The sequence below is a fragment of the Drechmeria coniospora genome, chromosome 01 (genome assembly GCF_001625195.1).
Source record: "Drechmeria coniospora strain ARSEF 6962 chromosome 01, whole genome shotgun sequence".
Taxonomy (NCBI): domain Eukaryota; kingdom Fungi; phylum Ascomycota; class Sordariomycetes; order Hypocreales; family Ophiocordycipitaceae; genus Drechmeria; species Drechmeria coniospora.
In genome coordinates this window covers 7075393-7092061 of record NC_054389.1, presented here as the reverse complement: position 1 = coordinate 7092061, position 16669 = coordinate 7075393, and the positions used below count along the sequence as shown (strand labels likewise).

Below are 16669 nucleotides of genomic sequence, written 5' to 3'. Positions count from 1 at the left end.
GGCTGTACTTGTCCCTCTGCTATGAAGGTTGTAACTACTGTACGGAGTACGGGTACACTAACTGTACAGTACTTAAGTAGTTGAACATGTAAGTAAGTGCTCCGTACCTAAGTACTTAAGTAGGTGTACATTCATCCCTAAGCGTAGTTGTACTGTACGTACGGAGTACTGGACAAGTAATTAATACAGTAGTATTTATTATTAAGAGTTTGTATCATGCTAATACCATTGATTGTGTGGGCGGAGATCGCATGCATGCTTGGACTTGTAGGGAGTACATTTAATCTAGATCTGGCCTAGTCTGGAATTGTCACCTCACGTAAAGCAGTGGTCCCTTGATGCTGTGCTATTTTTTTTCCTTCAGAATCTCTGATATACACAGTGTAATAGCCACGGCGGTTGCGGCGGCGACTTCGATACTTGAATCGGATTGTCTTACCATGCCCTCGAACTCCGTTTCAGACCTACAGTCGAGGCTGTTCAAACGCATGAAAATTGAAACCTCAGAGCGACCCCGAGCGCGAAAGGAAGTCAGCGGCGATGGAATAGCAGGATCCCGAGTGCGCAGGCGCATGGATGACCGCAAAATGCAGAGGGCACGAAAGAAGGCCCAAAAGTACTCGAAGCACCCAGTGCCATCCTTGGGTGGGCAGCCGCGAAATGAACCGGTCACACCTGTAGCCTCTCAGTTGAAGCCTGAATTATCCAATCGATACGTTGCCAGCGCACCAGGAGCTCGGTTAGGGAACGATGACGAATCAGACGCAGCCGAGGAATCGTTACAAGATGCCATGGATGACAGCGATGCCCGAAGCGATAGCAGTAACGACTTCGTCTTGGACATGCCTACGACGGTGTCCCAAGATGACAGGATGTCCAGGAAAGTTCGGGAAGATCTTGCCCAATATGATGCTGAGATCGACGAGTTTGAGAGAAAACTGGGCATTAAAAAGGGTCGAAAATCATTGCCAAAGGCGTTCCGTGAGGACGGCTTGGAAGATCTTCTCGATGGAGTCAGCAATGAAAGCCCAAAGACTGAAGACGATGCAAAAAAACGAAAAAATGTCTATGACGATTGGTTGTCGTCCAAGAGAAGAAAGGAACTACCAAAAGCTGACGAACGCAAGCATAAAGCCTTGGGAAATTTCGGCGAGGAGATCATTACCCACGCAGGAACAGGGGGCAGGATGTCCGCACTGGATCTTGGGAGAATCAACTACCGTGGCGATGAGGTTGACGACGAGGTTGAATTCGACGAGATTGATGACGAAGACGAGACTGACGATGACATGGAGGTTAACGACGATTCGTTTTCAGGTTTTGGTTCTGGGACGGAGGACGACGCGACTATTTCTGCACAGCCAAAGAAAGAAAATCCTTATGTCGCGCCCCAGACGAATAATGTAGTCGCCAAATACGTTCCCCCATCACTTAGACGTTCATCTGCATCCGAGGACGAGACTAGAAGCCGGTTGCGCAAGCAAATACAGGGTCAGATCAATCGGCTTACCGATGCCAACATCCTGTCGATTGTCCAGGCCATCGAAGCCATATATCGGAATAATGCCCGTGGAGATGTCACGGAGATATTGACCGATGCCATCCTGGCACAGATATGCAAGCCCGAGAGTCTGCCGGATCAGTTCTTCGTCCTCACTGGAGGTTTTGCGGCCGCCATCTACAGGATCATGGGCTCCAGCTTTGGCTCTCACATTGTTCGCCGCATCGTCGAGACATTTGCCGATGGCTACAAGCATGCCAGCGGAGAGATGAGCGAAGAGTCAAGCATACGAAAAGAGGCATCCAATGCCATCGCTCTTCTCACCGAGCTCTACGTTTTCGAGGTCGTTAGCTGCCAAATCATCTTCAACTACCTCGAGAGACTGCTCGACGATTTGTCCGAGCTCAACGTGGAGCTTCTTCTGCGCATCTGTCGTATGGCAGGCAGGCTGCTGCGGAAGGATGACCCGCAGGCACTGAAGCATGTCTCGGCTGTGTTGGGAAAGGCTGTGTCGAAAGTCGGCTTTGCCAATGTATCAGCGCGAACCAAGTTCATGGTTGAGACAATCGACGACCTGAGAAACAGCAAACCCAAGGCCAAGGGTATGGATTCGGCCATTGTGTCGGAGCACGTGCTCCGGATGAAGAAGCGACTCGGCGAGCTCCGGTGGCAGTCCCGAAGGCTTGACGGGCTCGCTCCGATGGGCATGAGCTTGGACGACGTCGAATCCTCCGATTCTCGCGGCAAGTGGTGGCTTGTGGGAGCGAGCGTGCCGGTCGTCAGTCGCGACGAAGCAGCGGGGACTAAAGGACGTGCACCTGCAACGACTAGGCGAGCCGGCGGCAACAATAATTCGACGGATGAGGAGGACATGGATATTGTTCTCCCCGACTACTCGAAAAAGGCTCGCGCACAGGGTCTCAACAACACGGCACAGATAGCCATCTTCACGGCCATCATGTCGGCAACCGATCATGAGCATGGGTACCGCCAATACATGGAGCTGAGGCTGAAGAAGGACGATCAGGTCGAAATCGCCCGCGTGCTTGTGCAGTGCGTTGGTAGCGAGCTGCAGTACAACAACTACTATGCACTGGTGGCTGGCCACGCTTGTGCCAACGGAAGAGTGAAGTTTGCCCTCCAAGACCAGCTATGGAGGATATTTCGGGGACTCGGAGAGTCGCTGTTTGGAGAGGAAGCCGACGAGGAGGAGACGGCAGACACAGAACGCATGAGAGACGCCAGACGATTGAAGAACGTCGCCCGATTCTACGCCTCTCTGGTGACTGACGGAGCGCTGGGCATCGGCATCCTGAAGCCTCTATCACTCCCCAAGTTGAACCTACGTGCGCGCTGCTTTGTCGAGCGCTTCATGATTCGTTTGCTGCTGGGGTGCAAGGCGACGGGGTTAAAGGAGGACGCCCTTGTGCAGCGAATTTTCGGCGCAGTGCGAGAGTTTCCATCCCTCGCAGCGGACACACGTTGGTTTCTCGAGAAGAGGGTGCGCAGATCGAAATGGATCAAGGCGAAGGACGCCAAGAGGCTGGATCGATTAAGGGAAAAGGCCCAGTCGGTCGTCGAGGCCGCCGCAGTTGGTGACGGCGAATAAGATGTAGGGGAGATGCAGCATATAGATAGGCCACATCGACAACGTGCGTCCGCAAACGCATGCATACACATTCCCAAATGGGTGCCACAACAGCAGCAGCTGAAGCAGACTCTCGGCCAACATTTGTCACAAGGGCCCTACGTGAGTGGCCTCACCAGCTGGCATCTGACGCAAGGCATAGTAGTGTCCAGGGATGGCGAATGGGTCGGATATTACAAATCTATTTCGAAACTCGACATCAAGTAAGTACACATCAAGTCCCACGGCATGCACAGCATGCAAAATGCAATGCAGTCAATCCACGGCCGACAACCTTTGCTTCATCAGAAGTGGATGGCCTTGGAGCTGGTGGCCATCGCCGCCTCCTTGAACGCCTCGGCGAGGGTCGGGTGAGCGTGGCATGTCCGAGCAATGTCCTCGGTCGAGGCGCCATACTCGAGCGCGAGCGTACCCTCGGCGATCATCTCGCCCGCGTTGGGGCCGATGATGTGGACGCCCAGCAGGCGGTCCGTCTCGGGATCGGCGAGCATCTTGACGAGGCCATCCGAGTCCATGTTGGTCTTGGCACGAGAGTTGGCGCTGAAGGGGAAGGTTCCGACCCGGTACGGAATCTTCTGGCTCTTGAGATCCTGCTCGCTCTGTCCCACCCACGCCACCTCGGGGTACGTGTACATGACAGATGGGATGCAGGCGTAGTTGACGTGACCGAAGCCCTTCTTGATGTATTCGACGACGGCGACGGCCTCCTCCTCGGCCTTATGAGCAAGCATAGGGCCAAAGGTGACATCGCCTACGCAGCGGATATGCGGGATCTTGGTTCGGTACTCCGAGTCGACGATGACGCGGCCACGCTCATCTAGCTCCATGCCGATATTCTCGAGGCCAAGACCCTTGGTATACGGTCGACGGCCAATGGCGACGAGGACGACGTCGGCATCGAGCTGTGCACATTCCCCGTCAGCACGAGTTTCGTGCGAAGATGACCAGAATAGAAGGCGGGAGAAAGAGCCCAAGGGCGACCTACACTTTCGGGCTTTCCACCCTTGGCAGCATCCACGTCCAGCTTGATCATGCTGGCGGTCGTATCGCCGCCGAGAACCTTGGTGTTGAGCTTAAACTCCATGCCCTGCTTCTTCAGCAGCTTCTGCGTGGCTTTGGCAATTTCCGTGTCCATGCCGGGACCGCCAATCTGACCAAGAAACTCGACAACGGTGACCTTTGTTCCCAAGCGAGACCACACCGAGGCCATCTCCAGACCGATAATGCCACCGCCGATGACGATCATCGTCTCGGGAATCTTTTCGAGGGCGATGGCGCCGGTGCTCGTGATGACGCGCTTCTCGTCAATCTCGAGGCCAGGGAAGGGGGTGGCCTCGGAACCAGTGGCGATGAGAATGTTCTTCCCACGAACCGTCGTCTCGCCACCGTCGTTGAGGGCGACCTTGATGTCATTCTCGCTGACAAAGGTGCCCTCGCCTTTGATGTATTCGACGCCATTTTTTTTGAGCAGAAATTCCACGCCCTTGGTCAGACCGCTGACGGCGGTGTCCTTTGCCTTCATGAAGTTGGCGAGATTCAGCTTGACGTCTCCAACCTCGATGCCGCGGTTGGCCGTGTCGTGAAGAATTTGGTGGTAGAGGTGCGAGTTGTTGAGGAGAGATTTTGAAGGGATGCAGCCGACATTGAGGCAAGTGCCACCGAGGGTGCCGCGCTTTTCAATGCAGGTGACCTGAGCAGCGAAAACTTGCGTCAGCCGTCTCCGTCGAAGGCGGGCAAGATATGAACTGAACGAGGGGACGGTAGAATTTTGGCAAGGAAAAACTCACCTTCATGCCCTCTTGCCCAGCCTTGATGGCAGCGACGTAGCCGGCAACACCACCTCCGATGATGACAAGGTCCTTGTCCTCTGCACATGGTTGGCAGCATTAGCTCGAGGCTTGAGGCTCGGAGAAACATGCGGCTGAATGAAAAGGATCGAACATACCAGAGGCGGAAGCGAAGCATCGGCTCCATCGTGGCAGCGTGGAGGAAGCGATACGCACGGGAAGTCTACAGGCAGCATCCACGTCAGTGTCGTCGATGTGGGAGAAAAGTGCGACGGCAGAGGCGGTCACCGCAGTCCTCGTCACCAGCCGGGCCTTTTCGAGAGAACACTTACGGGCGTTTCCACGCCGTCGACCGCACAGCAGCTTTCTGCGGTATTATGCGACTGGCGAGCATCTTGGGCCACTCAGAAGGTATGAGGCGTTGTGTGGAGAGATGGGAAACGCAATGGATGAAGGTTGCAAATGCAGTTCGGACAAGCATGCGATTTGTTTGTCGCCAAAGTACACAGTACAAGCTCTTGCAAGACGAAGGTAACAGTGTGCAGCCAGTCATGTTGACTCAGTGGGGTAGCCAGCAGCTTCCATGTGTACAGTAAGTCAGTACATCCGCTTAGTCAATTAACAGTGATCTTGACCATTATTCATCAAATGAACACTTCGTCGCAGTCAGCAGTCACAATCATGATAGGGAACCCAAACTACAGTACTTGTACATTTTCAATCAGTACATGTATCTATGATATATATAGATTATGATGAAACATCCCACCGTGTGCCATTCTACTGTACAAAATCATCTGCGCAAAGTTATATCATTACCAATGCTCTTGGGCCTGTAATTATGTTGTGTGCGCGGATGCACGTCTGAGCTAAGCCCAACCTGCAAGCACGTATGCATTACTTGTACACGTATTCGAATATTAAAAATCAGGAAAATCTTGCAGTACAATGGAGAAGCGTGGCATGGATACCGTACGCCTGAATGGAGCACGTCTATAGCAAATCTGGTCCTAGAAATGGTCATGATGTTCTGATCAATCCAACCACTGCCCCTTGGGTGAGCAACCCACGCGCCAGCGCCTGCGTTGCCTGGCAGCCGAGGATTGGTACACCTGCATTTATTTGCATTTCTCACTTACTAGTAGGTAGCAGTTGCGACCCTGTCCATGACGCTGCTCATCACGGTTGAGAACTACGTACTTCTACTTGGTAAAGGAGGATCTCAATGCTGCGTACGGAGGACGGAGTACGGAGTACTGCAAGTTCAATTAGGTGGTCAAGTAAGGCGCGGAACGTACTCGAGTACAAGTGCTTGTGATACTGTACTTACGGTAGGGCCAATAGGGAACTCGACTTACTTAATATTCGTACTCCGTATGCCTGTGCATACCGTAGGTACTTAAGAACTTACAACTACAGTACTGTAAGTACAGTATTTGGATGTGCCGTGTACTTAGTATGCAGTTATGGAGGTACTTGGCGGAGTTGTCTCGTCCTACGTACCCAGGAGTTCTCCGTGCAAGTGCTTGTAATACTGCAAGTACATACTCTGTACTTAAGTACTACTGTAGTCGTAAGTATATGCATAGTACTGTACTCTGCACAAGTGCATGTACTGTCCTCCGTAAGTACACAGCACTCAACTCGCCCGCCCTCTCCCACTCATTGCTAGCTCTCGCTGGCCCAAGCTCCACTGGGCACTATTACTTTTTTTTTCACACACACCCAGGCAACAGCATCCCATCAGCCGTCAACTGCCAATCTGCGTCCAAGTCAACCATCCGTATACTTGCATGCACATGTACTCACACCTAAGTATGTACATACGGCACCTGTGCCCATGTATGTACCTATCGTGAATTGCAGGCAGTAGTTGCAACGGTCGGGTGATCCATCGCCAACTCCTACCGCAGCTATTGCTACTACCCACGGATGACTGCTCTATACTTGGAGGAAGTTTTCACTAAATGTAATACTTGCTGAAGCGCCAGATACCAAGGTGTAATACACGTTCTCGTACTCTGTACTCCGTACTCTGTACTCTGTACGCTGTACATGCATATAGTCGTACTGTATTACAATACTGTACTCGCAGGAGTGCCTGCCAGGTAATTGTACTAACTCAATGCATACAAGTATAGGTACATGTGGTAATAGTACTGTACAGGACTTCTCAAGTACATGCACCTAGTAGTCCAAGTACATATTATTTACCTACCTAGGTACCTACAGTAAGTGCGGCTGGCTTACGTCGCGTTAGTACTAGTACAAGAGCTTAAGTAGTTACCTTGGTAAGTGCATGTAGGTGTACCACTGTACATATACTTGGCATGTCTGCTTCGCTACAAGGAATAATACTTGCATGGGCACCTTTCCGTTACGCCATCTCATATCCTCGTACCAGCCCACCAGTATGCTTGCTGTTGGTACCTGAACCAGCTCTCAAGGTAGGTACGTCAAGACCCCAAGTTCTCGCCCGTACCTTCCCTGTACTCCAAATTACTGTACGAGTACGGAGTACTTACTGTACAAGTACTCGGTTCGTGCACTCCCAACAGTTCCATCCCTCGCCTTCCTTCCACACCCCATCCGATCGGATTGGATTCCTCCCCTACAGGCTACATCCAGTGCAGGTATTACGAAGTACAGCACACAATTGTACACCTGCGGTGTACTTGCTACTACAATCTCGGTACGTACTCCATATTACTCGTACAACCTACACCTACACCTGCAAACACCTACATCTACACGCGCGCGCATGGACAGTCGAGCGCTGCAGCCACCATCCCCGATTTCGACGACGTTTTGCTGCCTTGGCTGGCTTGATTTTCATCCCAGATCCCGCTCGCTCGCTTGTTCTCTGCGCTGACCCCCGCGGCTCGTTCGTCGCTCGTTCCGCACAGGCCAGACCTGACAGATACCGACGTCCCGTCTCCCTTCCTCGCCGTTGCCTATTCCCATCCAGTGCGTTCACTCTGTCCGTATCGACGACCTTCCACGCACCAGCTGGCGTACCCGAAGGCTGTTGAGAAGAAGACAGCAGCGCTCGAACTCGCCTCGATCGCGCCATAAAAAATACACCATCGAGTCACCGCAACGCTCGCAAAACCATATCGACCGACTTGCTTGCCATGGGTGCGTTTGCCTGGCCCAGTCTTCCTTTCCGCTCCTCGGTCGCTGCCTCGTCTTCTTCGCTTCCCTTGCCCCGCCCCTCGTCGTTTTCTTGCCTGCTGCATCCCTCCTGCTGCGTCTCGCCGGTACAGCGTCATCCGTCGCGCATCCAATACACGCTTCCAACGACTTGCCTGGCCATCGGTCACGCATGCGGCTGCGCGAGAAGCGCTGACGCCTCTGCCGCCGTCGACCTGTTTCTTGTCTGTCTCGCTTGGTGCCCCCCCCCTCCCCCCCCCCCACACATGCGCTGTTCTATGCTACCGATTGCTGTGGCTGCTTCTCTGAGCCGATGTGATACAACAACACGCATAACGTAACCCGCTCACACCCCATTCCTTGGCCGGCGCAGATACCTCCTGCTACCTAAGTAGGTGGTAGGTGGTAGGGAGCCAGCATGCTGCTGCTGCGTCGGTCGCCTGCCCGCGTCGCCAATACCAGCCCCCCCCTTCCCATGCACATTTCACTGGACTGCATTGTGAGATGCCCCCTTTACCTGCATGTCTCCCATCCATTTCGCCTCACTCTGCCCTCCCGCACCCCCGCCACGACCACGACGTCCACGTCCACGTCCTCGCCATTACCGTGGCTCTTACTTCAACCGCCGTCTTCCCCCCCCCCCCCCCCCCCTCTCCCGTCTCTCCATCTTTCCCTGTTGTCTCGAATCTCGGTTTCCGTCGACTTCCTCCCCACTGCTTGCTCACTTCGTCGACGCTCTAACCGTCTTACCTAGCTGACTCTGGCGATACCTACCGACCTGTAAGTCCCATTACTCCGTCCGTTTCTCGATTTCGGCCTCCTCGCGCCTCGGCAATTGCACATCTTCTCCATGGCCCCGATGTGGGAGCCTCTGTCGATTCTGTGCTTTCGAAACAGCCTGAGCGCCGGTCACGATGGCGGTAGTCCACCGCTTGTCATCATGTTCCCTCGGTGGCACTGGCCTATCGTGATGCGCGGTACCGGCATCCGAGTCGGATGTCACCCCTACACGCGGGCGCGTGGAATGGATGTTCTCGAACCCAAAATCCGCAAAGCAAGATTATGGCCGTCCCTCTCTCCCAAAACGGCGAGATGGGAAATGCCTTTCTACTTATCAGCATCCACCCACCCCCCGCGCGCTTTCCTCTTCGCTTCAGCACAGCAGCATGGCAACTAACGTGCGATGCGTCCATAGTCCGAGAGGTCCCGATCGCCTCGTCGTCGCTCTAGGAGCCCAGGCCGACAGTCCCGCCGTCGCTCGTACTCGCCCCGCAGCAGATCAAACAGCCGAGACGATTATCGACGCGGCCGAGATCGCTCGCCCATGGCTGGAACAGGTGCCTCTGGTGGAGGGTCTAGTGCGGGTTTTGGTGCTCAGGCACCTCATCGATCGCACGAAGAACGGACCGCCGCCCGCGAGCAAATGATGTCCAACATACGCGAAACCTCGCAGCAGGATCGCCGTGTCTATGTTGGCAATCTATCGTACGATGTCAAATGGCACCATCTGAAGGATTTCATGAGACAAGGTAGCGCCCTCTCGCAACCCACTCGGCAGTGTCAACCAGATGACTAATGCCTGCCACCTAGCCGGTGAAGTTCTCTTCGCCGATGTCTTGCTTCTGCCCAACGGAATGTCCAAGGTACACTTACCAATCAACCCCATCTGTCATCTCCTCCTTTTGTTGGATTTCTCTCTTCCTCCCCCCCCCCCCCCCCCCCCCATCTACATGTCTCACATGTCCATCATGCCGCCATGGCATCGGCTGCTGTTCTGGAATGATAGGGGCTGACGTTGGACATCTCATCTACCACGGCATGTAGGGATGCGGGTAAGTTGCCGCCCGTGCCCAGAAACTGACCATGCGAGCTAACGTATTTCCTGTCGAAAGAATTGTTGAATATGCCACGCGAGAGCAGGCTCAGCAGGCTGTCGCCCAGCTTAGCAACCAAAACCTGATGGGCCGCCTAGTATATGTCCGAGAGGTGAGAAAAAGTTGACTAGTCCACTCGCTTCTCCAACCTGACAAGTCGTAGGATCGCGAAGCCGAACCACGATTCATCGGTTCGCCCAGCGGCAGCCGTGGTGGATTCGGAGGAGGCGGCGGTCCCGGTGGCTACAGCTCTGGATACGGCGGCGGTCCCGCTCCTGGAGGTAGCGGTCGTCAACTCTACGTGGCCAATGTAAGCTCGCGTCCACCCGCGTCCACGTCCTTGACGCATCTGCGCAGCTGTCCGTGGCATGCTAACAAAGTGCCGAAGCTCCCTTTCAACGTGGGCTGGCAAGATCTGAAAGATCTCTTTCGACAGGCTGGTCAGTCGAGGCGATCCCTCCTCCACCCACGTCCGAGTGCTCTCTCTAATCCTTTGCAGCACGCATTGCCGGCGTCATTCGTGCTGACGTTCACATGGGACCTGATGGCCGACCTAAGGGCTCGGGTATTGTTGTATTTGAAAGCCCGGATGATGCTCGCAACGCCATCCAGCAGTTCAACGGTTACGACTGGCAGGGACGTATGCTCGAAGTCCGCGAAGACCGCTTCGCCGGCGGCGGCGGCATGGGCTTCCCCGGTCGTGGTGGCTATGGTGGTGGCATGCGTGGAGGCTTCGGCGGAGGCGGCGGCTATGGCCGTGGCGGCTTCGGCGGCGGGCGCGGCGGCTTTGGATTCGGTGGCCGTGGAGGCTTCGCTGGAGGCGGCGGCGGCGGCTTTGATGCTCCAGCTGCTAACCCGGTACCACCGAACCCCTTCACCGACCACGCCACCACGGGCACGGAGAGAAGTGAGACGATCTATGTTCGAAACGTAAGTCGTCTGGCCCTTGCCTCTTGCTCAGCCGGGGAGGTTCTCACACGTCGGGTCAGCTACCGTGGTCCACGAGCAACGACGATCTGGTCGAACTATTCACCACGATAGGCAAGGTGGAGCAAGCTGAGATTCAGTATGAGCCAAGCGGTCGGTCTCGAGGCTCCGGAGTAGTCCGCTTCGACACCGCCGACACCGCCGATACCGGCATCGCCAAGTTCCAGGGTTACCAGTACGGCGGTCGCCCGCTCAATCTGAGCTTCGTCAAGTATCTGAACCAGAGTGGAGGCGAGAGCATGGAGACCGACGCTCCCCATGGAGGCCTGACGCAAGACCAGATCATGTAAGTGGCAGGGACGACCGCATTCGGAGCGGCTTTGTTACTTGTCTTCGACAACCTCCTCCCGCGCCGTGCCTCGCTCGTCACGGTCTACAGCTCTCACGGATTCCCTTCTTGGCTGCAGAATTGGGCTACACCTTTTTGTTTTCTAACCTTTCGTTTATCGTCCTTGTTTTCATGCACATCAGGGGGGGAAGGAGGGGGAGGGGGTTATGGAGGGAAGGTCTTCGAAAGTGTCCTGTTCGTGGCCGGATACACCATGCCAGCAGACCTGCGCCCGGCTTTCGAATTCAGCTGTCGGCCGATTCCCTGTAGTCCAGGGACGCGGCTTGGTTGTGGGGGCCGACAGTGGCCATGCAAGCCATCCACGCACGGCACATGGTAGGCTGGGCTCGACCACCTATCAAACCCACTCGCTTCGGACCGAAAACTGCGGACGTCCCTGTGGGGGGATATCGATGGCTGCCGCGGGCTCTGGCACGTTCGTTGGAGGGAAGGTGGGGAGGCAGTTGAAAAGGACTACTTAGAATGTACGAGGATTAAGCATACGATGGCAACTGGTTACCGGGTGGCTCAGGGTTTAGTCGTGGATGACAAGCGTAGGACGGTGGAGCGGTAGGCAAAGGCAAGTCCGTGGATGGTATTGTTCACCGGTAGGAGGCCGTTCCCAACGGCGCATCGTATCACCTCCGGCGAAGGAGGACACGACTCTGCGCCAGCTACCAGACGACAAACCATTGGGGGTCCCGGGCACCGAAACGAGCGTCCCCTCGAGCAGCCGTGTGGGGGAGGAGCTGGTTGGCAGTTGTGAGCTACAGTGTTCGTGCCCAGTCCAGGCCGTACCATCCAGCACTATGGGAGCCGTGACGCCTTGGCACTCGAGGGGAGATGTTGCCTGCCTTGCCTCGTCGCCGTCGGCATCCGCATGGTTTCTGAACGCCGTCGGAGGGAGCAGCTTCCCTTCTCGTTGCGGGCTGAGTGAGGTGAGTTTAACCCCCCCCCCCCCCCTCCTCCCAAATCGCAGTGACGTAGGGCAACATCACGCAGTGATACCAATACATCCACGTTGATGTGATGTGCCAAGTATTCCCGTGGCCCGACTGGGCCACTTCGTGCTCCATCATTCGCATACTCATGCCGGGCGGGCTTTCCATGGCATCGTGATTCTAGTAACCATATTCGATACCACCAATCGTGGAATGCCTGGCCGTTTACGTCTCGTCTGCATCCTTGACTCTTTGAGTGTGAGTTGCGAAGGACGTTGTGATGGACTTGCATTCAGGTTTCAAGAAACGTCACAAATTTATCATTCAACAGTGGACACCCTCTCGTGTTAAATTTGGTGATTTTATCCGTACTGGCTGGCGGGAATGACGGGCCCCGTCATCATTCCCCCTGAGAAGTGCTAATGCGACACATTATGTAACTTTTGACACGGCGCTGGTCCGAAGCGACTTTGCGAATGCAGTAGGTGAGCCAGGCTGCTGCCGACGTATTGTGCGTAAACGCATTGCGATGTGGATGGGGCGCGGCGGAGCTCTCTTTTTCTTATCCGACCTTTGATGACAGTGCGAGCAAGAAGGGAAGACGCGACTTCCTATCCTATGATGACCCAAATGCTTCCTAGCCCAAGCATCATGTGGCCAGGCAAGACTTGAAGTCGCGGATATATTCGAGCGCGTGTGCGTGCCATGGAAGCCAGGTCGTGAGGCTAATAACGAGGTGCTTGACTTCAAGAAGTCGTCGCCTTCTTCTTCTTCGCCTTCGCCTTCTTTTTGCTCCTATCCCTCGGCTTGAGCGCCGTCATGCCAGCCTTGCAAACCTCGGCATAGCGAACGTAGAACTTTTCGAGGTCGTCGGGCTGGACGATTGTAGATAGCTTGACCTTTTCGCTTCTTTCCTTTTTGGACTTGCCGTTGGATGCACGGACAATGACAGGCAAGGGACCGCTGGGTTTGAGGTCGGCAAAGGGGTCGGCTGTTGAAGGGGTTGGGCATGATGGATCGAACGCATCTGGTAAGGCCGGCGATGAGCACAACTCTGCGTGGAACACGGTCGAGACATGTTCGTCGCGCCACACTAGCGGACACGCTGGCAAAAACTCACATCGTTTCTGGGTGAGATAGATGGCTCCGTGATCGCTGCCCTGACGGTGACTGAAGAGTTCTCCCAACCGAGCAAGAAACTTGAAGCAAGATCGTTAGCATCCCGCTCGTCCCCTGGAAGTTGCCGTGGGAACCAACCTCGTCCTGGTCTAAATGTGTCGAATCCATCTTCAGGCCTGCCTGACAGATGTCACGCCCAGGAAGGCGAAGGTGGTTGAGACGGGATATTCTAACGCTGGATGCGGTCAACAGTGATCGCCGGAAGCAGACGCAAATAAGTACTCGTACGGAGCACAAGTGCCACAGAAGTGCAGTAAGTACAGTACTTACATGGACGGTATGTGTGGGGATGGAACCAAAGTGGGACGGAAGCGATGAGGCCAGCCTTGTGATAGTTGCCCCACAACGCAAGCCAGGCGGCAAACGTCTACAGTAGTCTGTATCATGGACCGTTGCCAACAATGACCTCTGTCTGCAAACTCACTTCCAAAATTCAGCTCTCGCGACATCATACAGTGCCTGCTTCGCCATCGGCAAATTAAAATGTATGGCCGGGTATCGCATGTCAGGATATTTCACAAGAGTATTTTCATATCCCGTAGCCTCGCAGTTCAGACTTGGAAAATAGCACATGACACAGGTACTTACTTACTTTATGAGCTTTTTCGTAGCCTTGCCAGTTGGGATTCGGTAGCTTATCCACCCACCCTATACCAACGCCAACCAGTTACGCAATCATACTTAGCTCACGCTTTAGCTTGGAAATCCTCGCCAGTTTCACATACTTAAGTCAGTCTGCCATGACATCCACAGCCGTGCCTGCACAGATACGAACAGGCCCATTGCGTGTCGAGCTGGGCCACTCGAGCTTCTTCCAATCAATTGCCTAGCATCTCTTACCCTCTAGGTCCGACTCCAAACGATAGACCGAACGAACGATAATAGATACTCCCTCCTCCCACCGGAACGACCACATGGGCTGCCATTGTCATGTCCGTAGACAAGATCCCAGACGAGATACTCCAGCATCTATTCTACTATGTTTCGCCATGGGAGTCTTTGCAATGTCTCCAGATCGTGTCACGTCGCTTCCATAGGCTCGCCAACGAGCCGCTACTATGGAAATCGTACTGCTCGTGGTCATTCTCATATTGGCACCCCGGCCACGACTTTCATCACAAACTCCAGCTCAAGGTAGCCGAGGTCAACTGGAAGGAGCTGTTCATCCTGAGGGCGCGGCAGAACAGGCTCATTGCGAGACTTCTTGACGATATCATCACCACCCAGGTCGGGAGATTGAAACGATTCGAAACTATAGGCCGCCTGGGGTACGATGCCAAGGATTTCCTCTTACAACAGTGCCAAACCGTGGAAACTGCGACAGATTACCTCGCGAGAAGGTAAAAGACTGTCCCCATACCCACGTCTCTTTCATCATGTTGATTCCGTGGTCCAGATACTACAGCAATGCCCTCCTCGACAGTATCCACAGAAGCATGGCGATTGAAGAATGGCACCAGCTTCGACTCGACCGTGATTTGCTCGAAACCCAAGTTGCTGGCGTGCGTCTCGAGCGATCATTGGGCGCCTTCGACATGTTCGTTCTGCACGACCAGTTTGGTGACATGGACAATGTTCGTCAATTCGTGGTGGTCCAAGATGAAGCGCTTACTGATCGTTGCCCAGATTTCCGACATGCTTCGAGACAAAGCTGCCGAATTCCGTGCCAGGGAGCCAAATCTGGACGATTACTCGACCCGGAGAAAGGCACTTGCCTTGAATCGTTGGCTTCGCTCCAGTGGCCTCACCGGCATGAAATATCCAGAGAGAAACTTTCGCAACCTCCGAAATCTATTCATAGGACAGGCCCTCCGGCGTGGGGACCACCATGACTCCCTCCCCGTCATATCGAGTGCCATTTTCTGCTGCATCGCTGCTCGTTTGGGGTTGACGGCCCAGTGCTGCGCATTTCCAGGTCATGTTCACGCCATTGTCTTTGCCAGCCCGGGGCGGACACTTGATGGTGGCCCTATGGCGGTCGAGAATGGGCCTCGAGAGCGGATGTACCTGGATCCGTATGGCTTCGACGACGAAGTGCCGGCTGCCCATCTCCAGACCTCGCTGGCCCGCGTCGGTTGGCAAGCAAATGCCGAGGTACTACTGGCACCGGTCCCAACTCTGGCCGTGACACAGAGGACGGCAGAAAACATCAAGGCAACATTCGCCAGGGCACTGGAGCTGCAAGACGATGCCCACCCTGAACTGAGCCAGCTTCTGAGCGGAAATAGCTCGTCGAATATGGAGGCTGCACTCTACGCATCATTATGGGCGCATTTGTTATTGTCGACGCCCAATACGCTCGAGTGGCATGATCGTCTAACTTGCTTCATGAGGCGGTTCGCCAGTACGTGGCCAGAGGATGCATGGCTCGTCGAAAAGTACCTACGGCCCATCTACAACAATTTCGCGCCCCCGAGTGGCGAGTTTGCACACCATGCCCGCCGCGGCTTGGGTGACCCCTGGGAGCCATGGCGGCTGGTGCGAGACCAGGATGACCACTTGCCGCCACCTTGCAGGAGAAGTTCCTTCACCAACCAGCTGGCCCCTTTCAGGGTCGGCCAAATCTTCCAGCACCGAAGATATGGTTGGACCGGTGTCATAACCGGGTGGTCTTGCCATGGCGCAAGACAACCGCCCGTGACACACCCCGAGCAGCAGACTAGTGGGAACGGTGTTGAGTCGTCATCTTCATGCCAAACCGGGAGGCCACCGAATCGCTTCTACTTCATGTGCTTGTGAGTATTGGCCCCAACCCCCTGGTTACTCTGGTACTAAGATTGCGTACGCGTAGCCCAAGTACTGGCTCGGAACCTCACGTGGTCGCCTCGGAGAACATTGAGGTGCTCGATGACGCAAGCCAAGTCGCCCCAAGCATGTTCCCGATGGCGGGAAAATTCTTCAAGCGATTTGATCCTACGACGTGCACCTTCGTGTCCAACATCGAAGAGCAATACCCTGACGATTGACGGTCAACAACTCAACGTGAACCGCAATGGGCTAGAAACAACCTACTCCCAGACGACGCCCCAACATTTCCATCCGGGCACCCTGCAGTAACCATGACCGTTTTAATGTCTTGCCCATTGATGGCGAGCCGAGCATGGATTATACAATTTCTGGCAAGTCATCAACCATGAGTTTCACGAGACGGCACGATGCCGAACTGTCGAGCCTCGGCCATGGTGGGCAACCTGTTTGGTCCGGAGACACAGTGGCACCTGGACAGGAGATGCATTTCATGTCGAAGAATATGCATATCATGCTCACTGCC

The 16669-nt window shown here is 54.7% G+C and overlaps 5 protein-coding genes across 5 annotated transcripts; 3 read left to right on the top strand and 2 right to left on the bottom strand.

The window, feature by feature from the left end:
• Positions 1-440: 440 nt before the first annotated feature.
• Positions 441-3110, top strand: DCS_01843 (MIF4G domain-containing protein; the record flags this gene model as incomplete). The annotated part of the gene is made up of 1 exon (XM_040799174.1): positions 441-3110. The coding sequence occupies one exon, from the start codon at positions 441-443 to the stop codon at positions 3108-3110; it is 2670 nt and encodes an 889-aa protein (XP_040660057.1).
• Positions 3111-3433: 323 nt separating this feature from the next.
• DCS_01842 (dihydrolipoyl dehydrogenase precursor) lies at positions 3434-5330 on the bottom strand (the record flags this gene model as incomplete). The annotated part of the gene is made up of 5 exons (XM_040799173.1): positions 3434-4051; positions 4135-4839; positions 4937-5016; positions 5095-5159; positions 5269-5330. 5 exons carry the CDS (start codon positions 5328-5330, stop codon positions 3434-3436), a joined length of 1530 nt encoding a protein of 509 aa, XP_040660056.1.
• Positions 5331-9952: 4622 nt separating this feature from the next.
• On the top strand, positions 9953-11240 carry DCS_01841 (RNP domain protein; the record flags this gene model as incomplete). Its single annotated transcript, XM_040799172.1, has 5 exons — positions 9953-10075; positions 10127-10273; positions 10352-10403; positions 10463-10893; positions 10953-11240. 5 exons carry the CDS (start codon positions 9953-9955, stop codon positions 11238-11240), a joined length of 1041 nt encoding a protein of 346 aa, XP_040660055.1.
• Positions 11241-12965: 1725 nt separating this feature from the next.
• Positions 12966-13506, bottom strand: DCS_01840 (uncharacterized protein; the record flags this gene model as incomplete). The annotated part of the gene is made up of 3 exons (XM_040799171.1): positions 12966-13210; positions 13340-13418; positions 13477-13506. The coding sequence occupies 3 exons, from the start codon at positions 13504-13506 to the stop codon at positions 12966-12968; spliced, it is 354 nt and encodes a 117-aa protein (XP_040660054.1).
• An 822-nt stretch (positions 13507-14328) lies between these two features.
• DCS_01839 (F-box protein) lies at positions 14329-16364 on the top strand (the record flags this gene model as incomplete). Its single annotated transcript, XM_040799170.1, has 4 exons — positions 14329-14738; positions 14795-14972; positions 15025-16133; positions 16190-16364. 4 exons carry the CDS (start codon positions 14329-14331, stop codon positions 16362-16364), a joined length of 1872 nt encoding a protein of 623 aa, XP_040660053.1.
• Positions 16365-16669: the final 305 nt, after the last annotated feature.